Source organism: Nothoprocta perdicaria, unplaced genomic scaffold (genome assembly GCF_003342845.1).
Source record: "Nothoprocta perdicaria isolate Ctin4 unplaced genomic scaffold, notPer1 scaffold_107, whole genome shotgun sequence".
Taxonomy (NCBI): Eukaryota; Metazoa; Chordata; class Aves; order Tinamiformes; family Tinamidae; genus Nothoprocta; species Nothoprocta perdicaria.
Window position 1 is genome coordinate 38,977 of NW_020454172.1, and position 15,213 is coordinate 54,189.

At 53.9% G+C, this 15,213-nt stretch overlaps 1 protein-coding gene across 1 annotated transcript; it reads left to right on the forward strand.

Moving 5' to 3' along the window:
- The first annotated feature begins 8,261 nt into the window (after positions 1 to 8,261).
- Positions 8,262 to 14,252, forward strand: PITX1 (paired like homeodomain 1). The gene is made up of 4 exons (XM_026046069.1): positions 8,262 to 8,372; positions 8,501 to 8,682; positions 11,408 to 11,613; positions 13,708 to 14,252. The coding sequence occupies exons 2-4, from the start codon at positions 8,520 to 8,522 to the stop codon at positions 14,245 to 14,247; spliced, it is 909 nt and encodes a 302-aa protein (XP_025901854.1). The 5' UTR covers positions 8,262 to 8,372; positions 8,501 to 8,519; the 3' UTR covers positions 14,248 to 14,252.
- The last annotated feature ends 961 nt before the right edge of the window (positions 14,253 to 15,213 follow it).

Sequence of the window (15,213 nt, forward strand, 5' to 3'; positions counted from 1 at the left end):
TTTTTTTTTTTCCAAACGCGTTGCATGATTTCAAACTCCGAGCCCTGGTGCTCCCCGCGGGGTGTGCGCAGCCTTGCGCGATTTCCCTGCGCGGCTGCAGCAGCTCTGATGAGCATCGCGGGGGAGGCTGTGCGGAGGCCAGGGCACCCCAGGGGCGTTTTGCAGGTCTGGGGACATTGCGGCAGGGGGTGGAGGGTGAGGGAGGGGTGTGGGGGGGACCGGACTTGGGCCGTGGCTGCGCGGCCGCGGAGCAGCCGCAACCGCCGCCATCCGCGCTGCCTCCGCGGGCGCGACGCCTTGGGGCAATGGGTTAACCTGAGCCGTCGATTATTTCTGTTTGTAGAAAAATAACGTTCTATTAATATAATGTTCCTCTCGGATTTTATTTTTTATTATTCTTACTTATTTTCAGACTATTTTTTTGAAAATAGGCACCATTTTTAGGAGCTCTGTGGTGAGGGAGTGTGCCACAGCACCGCTTCGGGATAGCTCTTCCCACCGGGGAAGGAAATCCTCGGAGCGGGGTAGAAACGGTGACTATTTTCGCATGATATCCAAGCTAAAAGGGACGCAGGAGCTTCCTACTAACGGTATCTTAGGAGGAAAAATTAGGTGTTGTGTTAAAAGTGTGTCCTTAGGCAAGTTTTTTTGCTCCTCCGTCCTCTCTGCTTTTTTGTTTTTCAGGCGAATAAAAAGTCCGAGGCACGAATTGAACATAAATAATACCGATTTGCGCGAAGTGGGGACCCGAGACCCAGTTTGCTTTTTAAATTGCGATTTTAAAATACAAAATTTCTCCTGAGCAAACCGAGGGACAGCTCTCTGGCTTATTTCGTGCGCCAGCTCGAGACTRCCGATATAAAAACTGGCTTCCAATTTTTTGTTGAAACCTAGTTCAGCTGGCAAATATCACCCCCAAACCCTTCATTTGCTTGAAATGCGAACAAAATCCCTGGAAATGTCGCCGGCAGTGCACGGACATTTTTTTTTTCCCTGGGAAAGTTTGAGCCGAGTTCAATGCGCCTGTAACCGAGGCAGCTTTTTCCTACCGAGCAGCCACCTCCACAGCCTTCCCTTTACAGTTGGTTTTATTGTTCACGCAGATTTTATTATGAAATAGTGTATTTCTAAGGGTCAGCCTTCTTTCGGGGGAGAGGGCGGGGATGGTTAGAGAAGCGAGCCCTTTTCTCTGTGAATACGCAGATTGCAAAATGTCTTAATTCCCTCCTGTGATGAATAGCTCGGATATTAGCTGCTTTTAAGCAACAAAAGGGGAGGAGAAAACACTCTCTAGTAAAGACGATTTCTTTCCTTAGACCGCCTCCTAAACGTGCTAATAAAACTAATTCGTTTTATTTGCCCCGAACTTTTATATCTAACCCCGTGTGCTGATTAGCGCAGCCCTCTGGAAGGCAGCACTTTCCTATCTCGCCGCGGGATGTGCCCTGCCAGATAGCGAGGTTTCCCCAACGAAAGTGGAAGGAAACGGTGCCGCGTTTATCGCGGCCGTCTTTGCTCCTCGAACCGCGCGGAGAGGGAAAATAGAAATGCAGCCTTTGGAGAAACAAACAAATAAATAAGAAAACAAATAAAAWTAATAAAAAAGAAAGAGAGCACTGATCACACTCAAAAGTGAATTGTTTCTCTGATTTTCCATTTTATATCGAGGAATATAGCGGCTCCACAGAAGTTCAATCTTATTCTGAGAACACGGAAAAAAAAATCCAAATATATTACTAGAACATTTCAGCCTTTCAGGAAATGTCCTTTTGGGGGAAAATCTGCTTCCTCCATCAAAATTCTGCAGCAATTAAGGGATTGTTCGCCTGAAACCAGGTGAAGGAAAGGCGACCGGGAGCATAAGGTTTAGCGGTTCCAAGCGCACCTTTTTTTTTTTTCTTCCTGCTCAAGAAGAATCCCAGTAAATGCAAGACACGGAGCTCTCGGGTCTCTGATTATTCTGCACCCGGGGCATAATTAGTTAAAAAAAAAAAAAAAAAAAAAAAAAAAAAAAAGACACATTTCGGTTCTAAAGATGCACTGAGTAACATGAGTAGGCTGCCGAGCAAGCCGGTGCCCTTTCCTCCGTCAATTAATCAGAAAAGCATGTTCGCCCTGCTCCGAGAGGGAGCCGCGGGACTATAATGTGCTTATTCCCTCTCTCCCTGCAAGTAGAAATATATATATATAATATATATATATATTCTTTCGTGAATATATATATATATATATATATATATATATTATTTTCTGAGCCCTGTGTCTTCCTGCGCTGTTCCCGCATGGGGCCAGCTCTCGCCGTCAGATCAGGCTGAGCACAGTCAGAGCTAAATCCAAGCCACTACTAGCAGCAAATTAATATTTTCTTAGCGCGTAATGCAGTGCCTGTGGTCTGGAGGATGCGGAGAGGCCACGAAGCAGCTCAGGGCTTCCAGGCACAGGCACTGGGACAAAAAGAAAAAGAAGGGAAAAAAAAAAAAAAAAAAAAAAAAAAAAAAAGACTTGTCACAGGCCCGTGACAGACACTAAGGAAAGAGTTTAATTTTCGGGGAGAGCAGTCGGGGGAGGAGAGTCGGGGGGGAAAGCCCATCTCCTTCCAACTGCAGAAAACCTAGTTGGAAAACCATTTCTCCAGCCGTCAGCCGCTGCGTTTCAAGAAAGCCTTGGGGTATCATTTGTATCTGTCAGGAAAAATTACGCCTTCAACTTTTTCATCCCCCGTTTTTGCACGCTCGCCGGCGCTGCGGGGCCGCGCAGCCTGCGCGGGAGCGCGCACCCCCCCACACACGCTCATCCATCCGGGTTGTGCGGCCCTGCCTGCGCTGAGTTTTCCAGCCTCAGCTCCTCGATTGTCGAGGGTGCGGCCTGAGATGCTCCYTGGAATAAATGGGTCTTTTACATAGAAAATTCTGATTTAATTCCCTTTTCCCTCTTCCCTGTGGTTGTAACGAGGTGGGGTGGGGGAGTGATGCACGTCGGGGTCGGGCCGTCCCTTGCAGTTTGTGCGAGCCCAGGGGGAGCTGAGGACTGCGCATCCAAAAGGGGCTGATTTCGTTTCCCTCAGCCCCCTAGGAAAATTGCTTTCCTGGCTGTGCAGAAGAGAACAGGCCGGCTAGGAGCCAGTGTAATTTTCCACCTTCCTTCCCTGAGCGATTTAACATGCTTTTTCGGTTGGGTTTCTCCCCCTCTCGCGCTCCGGTTCTCCCTCTTGCTGCTTCCCTCTCCCCCGCACCCGCCCCGCTGCGGCCTCCGGGGCCAGGAGAGGTCCCAACTCTTGTTGTCGCCGTCACTTGGGAGTTCTCCGTTTCTCAATGGTGAAAGTGTCCCCTCATGGCCGCCCCGACGGGCCCTCGATGGGCGCCCGCTGGTCCGGGCCCGCCTGGGCCAGAGCCGCGCAGAGCCGGGGCCGGAGCAGCTGCCGAGCCAGGCCCGGCGGCAGCGGCGAGAGGCCAAACTGCCACTGCCCGCGCAAGGGACATTTCCAGAGGCTGAAGCTTTCAGAATACCTCCTCACCCGGGCTGCTTCCCCGTCCCCGTCCGGTTTTCCTGCTTCCAACGATTCCCCCTTTCCCGAGCCCACACATACCCCCAGCCCCACTCTTTCAGGAGGATTTAGTTATTAAAACTCCTTTTTTTTTTTTTTTTTTTTTTTTTTTTTCTGCAGCAAGTTCTGGTCGGGCTGACCCCGCTGGGACAGAGGCAAGGCCGTGTCACAGGACATGGAGCTGCATGCAAATCTCGGTGCATCCAGAAAGGTTTCTCGTGCCCCAAGCCCCCCTTTTCTGCAAGGACAACGTTTTCCACCGTCTGGTCCTGCCAACGGGCCGATCCCCTTCCATACCAGGGCGACAGATCTCCCATGATAACAGGGCAAAGAGATCCCTCACTCCTCTGCTGCCAGGCAAGGTTGGCTTTGCTTCACTTGAGTTTGGTTCAGCTTGGTCCGCTTCATTTGATTTGCTTTAGATTCATTTTGACTTGGTTTGATTTGTTTTGGAATCGTTTGAGTTGGTTTGATTTGGCTTCGTTGAGACGGACCGGGTTGTGTTGAATGGATTGAGTTGATTCGGGTTGGGTTGAGTCTAGTTGTATTGAATTTGATTGCGTTGAGTTGGGTTTGGTTTGTTTGGGTTGGGTTGGGTTGCTCTTGCTTGAGGAGCCTCTCCCYGTATCTCACTGCAGCTCTTTCTCAGAGGGTTTCCCTTTTCTCTCGGGTGGGGGTGGACTCGAGAGGAGATGCTTTCGTTTTCGTAACAATTCCCGATAATTTATAGACTGAATCTGAGTCTATACAATGCTAATAAATTTGAAGAGGAAAAGCTGGCAGAGACTTAACTTTGCTGCCTGATATATGGCCCAGGTGGTTTTGTGCTGGCTGCAGATGCCGAAGCCGGTCGGGGATGGGAACTCCCTTCCAAAAGCAGAAACCCCCTTTCYCGGTCCCACGAGAGCCCAGGCGTCCGAGAGGTGGCCCGAGAGGCTCYCTCGGCACCCTCCGTCCAGGGCTTGTCCCAGGGCCGGGGCTCAGCCCGGGCACTGCGGGTGCCACTTGCCACCTCAGCAAACACGGGGCTGCCCGAGGGCCTGAGGAGCGCCCGGCGCTCCGGGAGACGCTGCAAATCCTCCCTTAATGTAGACGTTGCTCGTCTTCTTAACGGCGTTGTCACTGGCGTGGCCAGCGCTGATTTATTTACCGGCGCCGGCCCTCGATGCCGCGTTATTTACGGCGGGCGGAAGCGGAGGGGTTTATCTGGTGTCTCCGGCTTTTCCCCGAGCCCTGCGAGCGCTTTCCCTGCTCTTTCAGCGCTTTAGCCGCCACCTGAGGGGCCGATGTGGGACGGGGGCTCTGCTTGAAGGGCACCCTCGAGCTGCCGAGTTACCTGCTGGMGGGAGCTCACACCTGGAGCGCCCCAAAGACAAGAGGGGACCAGCCGGACGCGGCCCGCGGGGATTCGCAAGCCCCCCGCGCTATGCAGCCTCTGCTCCCTTTTCCCAATTGCCTCCGTCCCGCTGGGACAGGCCGGGAAAGCGGGAGAGAAGCCCAGGCCCCGGGAGCAGTCCCGGGCTGCCTTGGACAAGCCCTGGCTCGACGGCATCACGTCAGGGGAGCAGACAGCCGTGACGTCATGMGGGGGAGCCCGTGACGCAACGCCTGGTGTCCGGAGGGGTTGCGGCTCCCAGCACSTTTTCTCCTCGTGGCCCGAAACCCCACGCGGGACGCGGAGCGCTCCCGACACCAGGCACAAATCCTCCTCCTCCCATCCCCCTCCACGTGTTGTCACGATACGAGTAGTCGTGACAAGCCGCAGGTAAAGCCCGTCTGGTTTTGCTTCKTACAAGGTGCAGAGCAAGATGCCCTGATACACATATACAAACATACACATGTGCACACACATATAGATATATGTGGAGAACCACGCGGGTGCACGGAACCTGCACGACACGGCGCCTTCGGCCCAGGTGCGGACACGCGTGGGTGCTGGAGGCAGCCGGGTGCTACCAGCCCTAAGTGCCCGGAATGGGCCGGGGAAGGGCCCTGACCTGTCCCCMCTCCCGTGACCCACTGCAGACGCCCGGGATCGTTAAGACTGGCCCGTTATTTCCCACCTTCTCTTCATGTCCCTTAATCAAGAGCAGTTCCCGTAGCAGTTTTGTCCCCACCAGGAGCGTCCCCCTCCGATCGTGCCCCGGCGGGTCTCGAACCTGCAGCTCCAGGGACCCGACTAGGGCAGGGACACGGGGCTGGGTCCGAACCTTGGGGACCCCCAGAAAGACCAGGGGGTCCCTCCTGCTGGGGAGGGGGCTGGATCGGCCGCTGTTGCAAATGTAACTTTGCCCCGGGTTGAGCTTTCCTAGCGCCCAGGGCTGAGCCTTTCCTAGAGTCGCTGGAGCAGAGCTGAAGCCTAGAACGAATTTTCAAAATATGTTTTATAGAGCAGAACAAAGACTGTAAATTAGGCGCATTAGGAGAATTAAAAAAAAAAAAAAATGCCGCCTCCAGTTTTAGGGCTGCTCTAAACAGTAGGTTTAAGATAGCTGGATTATAAGAGCGCTGCTGTTCGAGCTGCCCTTCCACGACGGCTCCCTTGCGGYTCCCGCTCGGGCCCTGGGGCCCCACAGAGCTGCCCCCTCCCCGCAACCCGGGGTGCAGGAACTGGGGAGAAGGCTAATAACAGGTCTGGGCCCAGATCATCCCCCGTGCCCGAAATTCCCCTTCATCGACAGTCCTGAGCGGGGACCCCATCGCAGAGCTGGGGACGGCCACTTGGGTATGAATTTGCCACTCAAAATAAATAAATAAACAAAGAACAAATAAAAGAGATTTTGGGATGGCAGCACCTACCTGCCGCCACACTTAATTGCTACAGAAGAGAAGCTCAGAAGGGCGGAGTGGGAGCCCATGGGTGTTTGGGGTGTCAGCAAGGGTCTCTCCTACTGCAGTCCCCCCTGGGGTCTCGATGAGCCCCGGTACTAGCCGGGGGAGTCCGGATAAATCCCCCCCGCTCCCATCCCTGCCTCGTGTCGGAAAAAGGCTGCGGAGCGGGAGCGCTGCTGCCGTCCACTTTCCATGGAACAGTTCAAAAGTTCTCTCCCACATCTTTACTTGATTTGAAAGCAAAATAGAGTGTCAGGATGGATCGGCGAGAGCGAGCAGAGAAAATAAAGAGGGAAAAGGTCCTTTTGCAGGAATAGTTACACCCAGGGCCTCTCCCACTCCCCCCCCTCGCCGGCACGCGGGGCCGCGGGGCGCTCGTACCCGCACAGCGGGCGCGTTTCCCACGCGAGGCTCTGTGGATCCGCCCTTCCCACGTGGAGTCGGGCCTCTTTCCCCGCCGTTTGCCCAGGTGCAAAGCTCCGAGCCAAGCAGTTCCTTGGAGTTCTGTTCTTTTTTATTCTTATTTTTATTCCCCGAAACGCCAAGGTGTTTCCTAAGTGCCCCAAATGCCAGCGGTAACGACGGCCTGCGCGCAGAGCGCTGGGCACCCGCGGGACGGCCCTGTTTTACCCTCCTTGCTTCCCACTGGCGTCCCAGCTTCCCATAGGACACACCTGGCCGGGCCCCCCGGGTCACTGCAAGGGGACAAGGCCCCAGAGCCGCCCCCGGACGGTCCCGCACGGGCTGCCCGGACTTGGGGGGWTGGCAGGGGCAGGCGGTGGGAGATGCCTCTCCCGGGCCCTTCCTCACATCGCCCCGACCCTCACGCTCTCCAAAAGGCTCCCAGGGCCGCGGAGCCGCAGCTCCTTCCGAGGGTCACCAGGAGTTCGCTGCGGGAGGGAAATTATTCGTTATTAATAACGTGCTGAAAGCTGATGTGATGGGAGCGTTTGCGCCGCGCCTGCTGCTCTGGCCCAAATCTCGTTGGGTCTCTGCGAGCGGAGCATCCGCCCAGGCCAGGCCTCCGAAATACTCGCGTTATTAATCCGTCACCGAATAGAGATATATAATTGTGATTATATATTTATATATATACATACATATACAGTTGTATACATACTTATCGTTATATATGTATAATTACATATGTATATAATGGTCAGTGAATATATATGGTGTGTATACGTATATATTTATGTGCTTGTATATACGTATAAAAAAATAAAATAAACGCAGGTCACACAAATCCCAGGRGGCATCCGGAGAACAAATTCCCTAGAGCTCGGGGGAATGCGGGGCTGGACCCCGCGCTTGGGTAGCGCTGGGGCGGGTGGCTGCGCGGGGCGCGGGAGCCCGCGCGAGGAGGATGCGCTCCACGCTGCGCCGGGGCGCAAATTGCGCGGGAACGGACAAAGGGCGGGGGGCGGAGGGGCGGGGGAGGTTAATCCCCTATCCGCGCATCTCCCAGAGGAAAAATACACCAGTAAGGCCAGGGAAAAATTGTGAGCGGAGGGGGTGGTTTTTTTTTCTTTTCATTCGTTTCTGAAATATTTTTTAAAATTCAAAAATCGCCGAGTCGGGAGGGGGAGGGCGGGGGGGCCCTGCACAGAAGGGCCGGCGCCCGCGGGCCGGGGCTGGCTGGGGGGCCGCTGCGCGGGCGCGCAAGCCGCGCACCTCGACGGCGGGCGCGGAGGGGAGGCAGGTCCGCCCGCGGCCGGGCTGGGCGAGCGCTAGATGGAGTGATGCATTAGCGAGACGGGGAGGTTTTAACCTTCAGGGGGAGGAGCCGCGTTTAACTACAGGCATTTGTTCTAGGGCAGGTCACTTTAATCTCTTTAGCTTTAAACTGTCCAACTCGCAACTCGCGTTTCTCTATAAGGGAGCTTTRCCACTTCCCTGCCTATGCGGCCGGCCGGCTGCGCCTCTCCCCGAGCAGAGACAAGCGGCTCCGAGGCACTGCCCGCATCGCTTCTTCCGAGACCCTTAAAATCATTCTGTTAGTAATAAGTGGATTTGCTTTTGTTTTCGTTGTTTTTTTTTTCTTTTCAAAATCAAAAAAAAAAAAAAAAATAGCGCGCTCCTCGTTGCTTCCCGTGTGGAATAAACACCTGCAAAATCCCCCAGGCAGCCCGGCGCCCCGGCCATGGAGTCCTTTAAAGGTGGAATGAATTTGGAGAGGCTGCCCGAGAGCTTGCGACCCCAGCCCGCCCATGACATGGCTTCCAGCTTCCATTTGCAGAGAGCCGCGGAGCCCAGGGACCCCATCGAGAACTCGGCCAGTGAATCCTCGGACGCGGAGGTGCCAGGTAACCACCCGCCCCCCCGCCCCTCACCGCTGCCCCGCGGCGCCGGGGGAGCAGCAGCCACCGGCTCCGTCCCTAATGAGCGCAATTAATTGGAGTCGGAGCGGAGGGGGGGGGCGGGATGGGGGAAAGAGAGAGGGGGGCGCGGGGAGCAGCCGAGCCCCGCGCTGACAGCCGCGGAGCAGGGACACATGTTGCGCGCCCCAGCCCCGCAGCGGCTTTTTTTTTTTTTTTTTTTTTTTTTTTATCAGATAATAATCGATCGGGGAGAAGGGAAAGGGGGTGGGGGGCTGTGGTTTTGCCGGATGTTTCCGAAATAGCTTTTGCTCGGGTTTGTTTTCTAGCTCGGGAGGTGCAGGAGTGTAAAATTAAGATCTCCCTGTCAAAGGAGGGCAGAAGAGAAACTAAAATAAGATTTAATTAAAAATAATTAATTAAATAAAATGCCGTGCGGAGGAGGAGAGGCGGCGCGGGCCGGCGCAAGCAGCCAGGGCCGCGGCGGAGGGAGCGATGCGCGGAGGGGCGCGCAGGGGGCCGCGGGCTCCCGCGCCCGTACCCGCGGACGGGGCGCGCAGTTAGCGCAGGGAAAGCTGCGGTTTCCCAGTTTGTGTTTCATTAGAGCGGCAGCATTTCTGGGATGACAGGGCAGGCTGCGAGGAGGAAACAAAAGCTGCAGGGAAGAGCGCGATGTCTGCGCCCCGCCGGCGCTGGCGGGAGGCGCGCATATCTCTATCTATATATGTATTTATATAGAGATATAGGTGTTGTTGTTCTCAGTTTGAGCAGGTCCTGTAATCTCTAGAGTGGCCGCAACACGAGTCAATCCCAAAGTGGCACCCGGTGATAAACAGGCTCTGAGCTGATTCGCAAACAAAATTCGGGAGCGCTCAGCCCGCAGCCTGCAAAGGGCTCCGAGATTAGAGGGGATTATTGGAGATTAGAGAGGGAGATTTGCTCCATTTTGCCGTACCCCCTATATGTGACCCCTCCGTGCTGGAGGAGGGCTAAAGACCTGCCTACTTTTCTACCTCGACAAGACATAAAATACCTTTCTGATTTTATTTTCTTTTCTTTTCCTTTTTTTTTTTTTTTTTTTTAATGAAAGGCAAAACAAAACAAAAGTGGCAAATGCCGATTAAATCCTACGTGTGTTATGATTCGAAATTGTACCGGAGCGCTGCTCACTGGTTTGATTTTTAAGGAAATCTTGGCGGGCAAAACCCGGAGAGGGGGTTACAGACGCCTGAATGGATTCGCACTGGCGGCCTCAGCGCCTTCGCCTCCCTCCTCTGCTCCCCCTTGTCCAATTTCGCCGAGACTTTCCCTGCCAAAAAAAAAAAAAAAAAGAAAGAAAGAAAGAAAAAGAAAAAAAAAAAAAAGAAAGAGAGAGAAAGGAAGGAAAGAAAAAAAAAGAAAAAGGAGGTGGGAAAAAAGGAGGGAAAAAAAGAGTTCTGAATAATATTCTATTTTATTTTCTGAGAGCACCTTCAGTTTCTGTTTGCGCGGGCTCGGCCGGTGCAGAGGCTGCAAGGCTGGGCCGCCGGGCAGGATCGGGACCGCAGGCGGATCCCAGGTTTGGGTTTTACCGCCGGCCTTGTTTGCTCTGCAAACTGCGGAGAGGGGCCAGCCGGGCGGCCCTTTGCGCTTGGGGAGTTTAGTCTCGGAGCGCCCCTCGCCCTCCCTTTCCTTAGGGAGGCTCCCAGGCAAAGGCCGCTTCAGGGGCGACAGTGCAAGGACGAGACCCCCCGCGCCGCGGCCCATTCGGGCTCCCGGCGCCCTCGCCGAGGTGGCAGCTGCAGAACCGCCCCAGCGCCGGGCACCGCGGCCTCGGGGCTGCGCAGGGGGCAGCAGCCGGGCCCAGGCGGACCCCGGGCCCGCTACAGCCGCAGCCGGGCCCAGGCGGGCGCGTTTCGACCAGGCCTTCCCGTTCCTTCCCGGGCGCTCAAACCAGCGCGATTTGGGTCAGGAGACGTGGGAGGGTTCCTGCAAAATACAACTTTTTTCTCCCTACAGTTGCTGCAGAGTTGGGAATCGATTGCTGCCTGCAGTCCTTGCAAATCCCGATCACTAAAACGCGGCCGTGTTTTTTTTTTCCTTTTAGTTCTTTCGATGTYTTTCTTTCTTTTTTTTTTTTTTTTCTTTCTCTCGAAGGATTTCGCGCAGCTTCGCGTTAGAATAAACACGAAAATCCTAAAAGCAAAGCAAAAAGAAAGCAAAGAAAAATATATTTTTTACACAGAGTTAGAGAGAGCCTTTTGCAAATAGCTACTGTTTGAGTTTTATCCCTCTGTTCTCCCAAAGTTTCCTGCCGCGGCGGAACACAATAAAGACGATGGAGCAAAGATCGCACCGTAGGTTTAAAGGGGGAGATAATAATAATAATAATAATAATAATAATAATAATAATAATAATAATAATAATAATAATAATAATAATAATAATAATAATAATAATAATGGAGCCGGGAAGGGGAGGACAGGCCGATACACCAGGGGACCTGCTCCCTCTGCGCCTGTCCTCGCCCCTCTCTGCTTTTCGGGCCGGGAATCGCACAGCCAATGCTCCGGGTCGGGCCGGGCCGACCAGGACCGGGAAGAGCCGGCGACGCGCGTGGGCCCCCCACTGCCTCCCCCCCCACCCCGCGTGTCCTTGCGGCGAGGCGGACGGAGAGCTGGGAAAAAAAAAAAAAAAAAGGCAAAATTAAAAAATCAACACCGTCCACCACAGAAAAGGAGCGGAGCGGAGAGCAGAAAAACGAGGACGGGGCCGCCGACGACCCGGCCAAGAAGAAGAAGCAGCGGCGGCAACGGACCCACTTCACGAGCCAGCAGCTGCAGGAGCTGGAGGCCACTTTCCAGAGGAACCGCTACCCGGACATGAGCATGCGGGAGGAGATCGCCGTGTGGACCAACCTCACGGAGCCCAGAGTGCGGGTAAGAGGGGTGCGGGGCTGCCCGCTCCGCGGCCCCGCCGCATCTGGCGGGGATCGGGGTCTCGAAGCGGGAATAGCCCCCCTTGGGAGCCGGCGGGGGGTTGCGAGCAGAGCCGGGACGCTCGGAGTTTTATTTCATTTGCAAAGCTATAATACTACTTTGATGATAGGAATAGTATTTTTATAAAACTGTAGCTTCCCGCGCTGATGGTCGCGGCTGCACCGCAGCTCAGCGCGCCCGCGGTCATTGCGCGAGCCCGTCTGCAAGGCCGACAGCGCATCGCCGGGCAGACCCCGCGCATCCTGCGCGCCCCGCGGCCGGGCACCGCCAGGACAGACTGCAGGACAAGGCGCAAAGTCAATAAACGGGGTGGGCGCACAGTTGGGAGCGAAGGTGCCTCGTCTGGCCGTGTTGGGGCCACTTCGGAGTATACATATCTTTATTTAAGTGTGTGTATAGAGATATAGGCGCGACGGTTGTTTGCAGAGGGAGATTTGAGCGCGCTATCTCCGCAGCGCGGCCGGATCAGAGCCACTGGGGCTGGAGGGAGCCTGAGATTTTTTCCCCTCGGGCTTTGTTTTTCCCCGTGCCCTCCCCGGCTTCCCACCCGCGGCCTTTCCGCGGGTGCCGGGGCAGCTCCGCGGGCAACCTCGCAGCTGCAAAAAGGCCACTTGTGCCTTGGCAATTAAACGGCGAGTGACCCAAGCAGACATCGCGCCGTGAAGCTCGGCGGAGCAAACAGCGGCTGCGCCTGAAAGCCCCGGCTTAATTGCACTTAAAGCAAAAACAAAGCCAGGCAGAGGGCTGAACTGCCTTCATATCGCTGGAATACTTCAGGAAGCAAATAAAACTAATATACGAGTTGCCATTACCATTATTTCGTTCTCCCTCGGCATGGAGATGTTTTGGTTTGATGTTCCGAGATTGCAGCTTGCAAATCTAACCTTGATTTGCTTTGAGGGCCTTACTTTAAAATGTCTAGGAGCCATAATTAAAACTATTACCCTCATTTTCAGGAAATTCCTGTCTGGAAGCACCTTCCGAGGAGTGAATTACAGGTTTTGAACATGTTGGCTTTCGTTTCCTCTTCATATTTATATGGGATCTCCCCCCCTCCCCGTTATTATTATTATTTCCAATAGACCCCGCCATTCTTTCCCTCAACGGTTCCGAAAGTCCAGGACTGGGTTTCACTAACAGYTGCGCTGCTGCAGCGCGGGTCCGTGCACGAGGCAATACAGGTAGCGCGGAGCCATTGGCCAGGGCGATGTTCTATATATGTAAATATATAATATATATATATTTACATATATTTATATTTTTTATATATATATATTTAATCTGAAAAGGGAGACTGGGGGCTTTTTTTTTCTCCCGTTCGGGGCTTCCAGCACAAGGAATTCAAACTTTTTCCAATGGAAAAAAAATAAAAAGGAAGAAAGGAAACTAAGAAGGAAAGAAAAGGGGGGAGAGAGGGGCAGAGTGTGGCTGAGCCGGGATCGGGTTTTGCATCAAACACCAGGAGCGGCCCCTGCTTCTCTGTTCCCTGCGCAGGGCTGTAAATTCTCATTAGATATAAAGGCAGAGGTTGCATCCATCCAAGGGCGACGCAGGGATTTTTTTTTTTTAACCTAAACATACTAATCCAATCCCCCTTTTTATGATCTGTAACAGGGGACTTTTATTACACGGCATTAACATGGGGAAACGCGAAGGAGCCGGGCCGCRCCGGCCCTAAATCCGCGCGGGCCGCCGCTTCGCCCCGCTCCTGCCTTGGGCGAATGGGGAGCGCAGGAAGCAGCTCCGCGCTGCGCTGCGCACACGCGCACCCTTCGCACGGCGCGCACGAGGGACAGATGAGCGCACAGAGGGTGGATGCGCGCAAAGAGATGCGCGCAGAAATGCGCGCAAGCCCATCGCATCCTTATCCCGGTCTCTTCCCTGCGCCCGGTGCCGTTCGGGTCCAGCAAGCCCCGAGCCCCTTTGCGCGCTCCTGTGCGCGGTTCGTTCCGCGCGCGCTGCGCGGCCGCGGGGAGGGGAGGGGATAGAAGAGGGGGGGGTTCCGCACTCACCGGCCGTGTCCGTGCCCCACAGGTCTGGTTCAAGAACCGTCGAGCCAAGTGGCGGAAGCGGGAGCGGAACCAGCAGATGGACCTGTGCAAGAACGGCTACGTGCCGCAGTTCAGCGGGCTCATGCAGCCCTACGACGACGTCTACGCGGGCTACCCCTACAACAACTGGGCCACCAAGAGCCTCACGCCGGCGCCGCTCTCCACCAAGAGCTTCACCTTCTTCAACTCCATGAGCCCCCTGTCCTCGCAGTCCATGTTCTCGGCGCCCAGCAGCATCTCCTCCATGAACATGCCCTCCGGCATGGGCCACTCGGCCGTGCCGGCCATGGCCAACTCCGGCCTCAACAACATCAACAACCTCGGCGGCTCCTCGCTCAACTCGGCCATGTCGTCGCCGGCGTGTCCCTACGGGCCGCCGGGCTCGCCCTACAGCGTCTACCGGGACACTTGCAACTCCAGTTTAGCGAGCCTCAGACTGAAATCAAAGCAGCACTCGAGTTTCGGCTACAGCAGTTTGCAGAGCCCCGGCTCCGGCCTCAACGCCTGCCAGTACAACAGCTGACGGGCCCGCGGCCGCGCTGCGCCGCGCACGCACAGACACGGCACCCCCGAGAAAGAGAGACGAGGAGGAGGAGGAGGAGGAGGAGGAGAGCAGAACCCGAGCAAGCGAGAGAGCAAACAAAACAAAAAAGAACGAAAAAAAAAAAGATAAACATAATCTCCCCCAAAGTTTCGCGGATTTCGATTGCCTAGAAAAGAAAAAAAATAATAATTTCAACCAACACAACCATCAGGAAAGCCTTTTTTTAAATTAAAACATAAAAAAAAAAAAACACCGTAAACGGACCAGAAATCTTTTTGCAAGAGACAACCGAAATCTGGTACATGGATGAGTTGCAATTTTTCTCTGGATTATGCGGGTTGTATGTGTTTACTTGAACTTGCACAGGAGTTATTTTCCTTTTCTTTTTCTTTTTTTTTTCTTTTTTTTTTTTTCTCAACGCGCCCACTTCCCCGCGAGGAGAGGGGCGAGGGAGGGGGACGCCTCGGTGGTGAGAGCTGGTGGGACGCTTCTTGGCCGCTTGTCGCACGGGAAGAGTTTGGTTAATGTTTACCACTGAGAAACAGAAACACACGCGAAAAATAAAAGAAGGGAGGAAAAAAAATAAWCCGCGGAACAGATTCTGCGGGGAACAAAAAAGAAACGGTTAAAATATTAGGTATGAAACTATTAAAAATAATAATGACAAGGGTCAACCACTTATATAAGGTTATATTTATATCTGCCGTTACATTGTGCCGGATCATTGTCCTTGGCCGTTGAATAAACTGTTTTTAAAATGCATGATTCTTGATGTTCTTTTTTTTTCTTTAGTTGGAAGCTATAATCCAGTCATTCCTGATATTAAGCAGCTCAAGGTTCCTACCTCTTCATCCTTTCCAAAAGACTGCAGTATCCCCGGTTGTGAGACTAGCACAAATATCCTACAGCGATGAAAAAAAAAAAAACCAAACAAACAAACAAAAA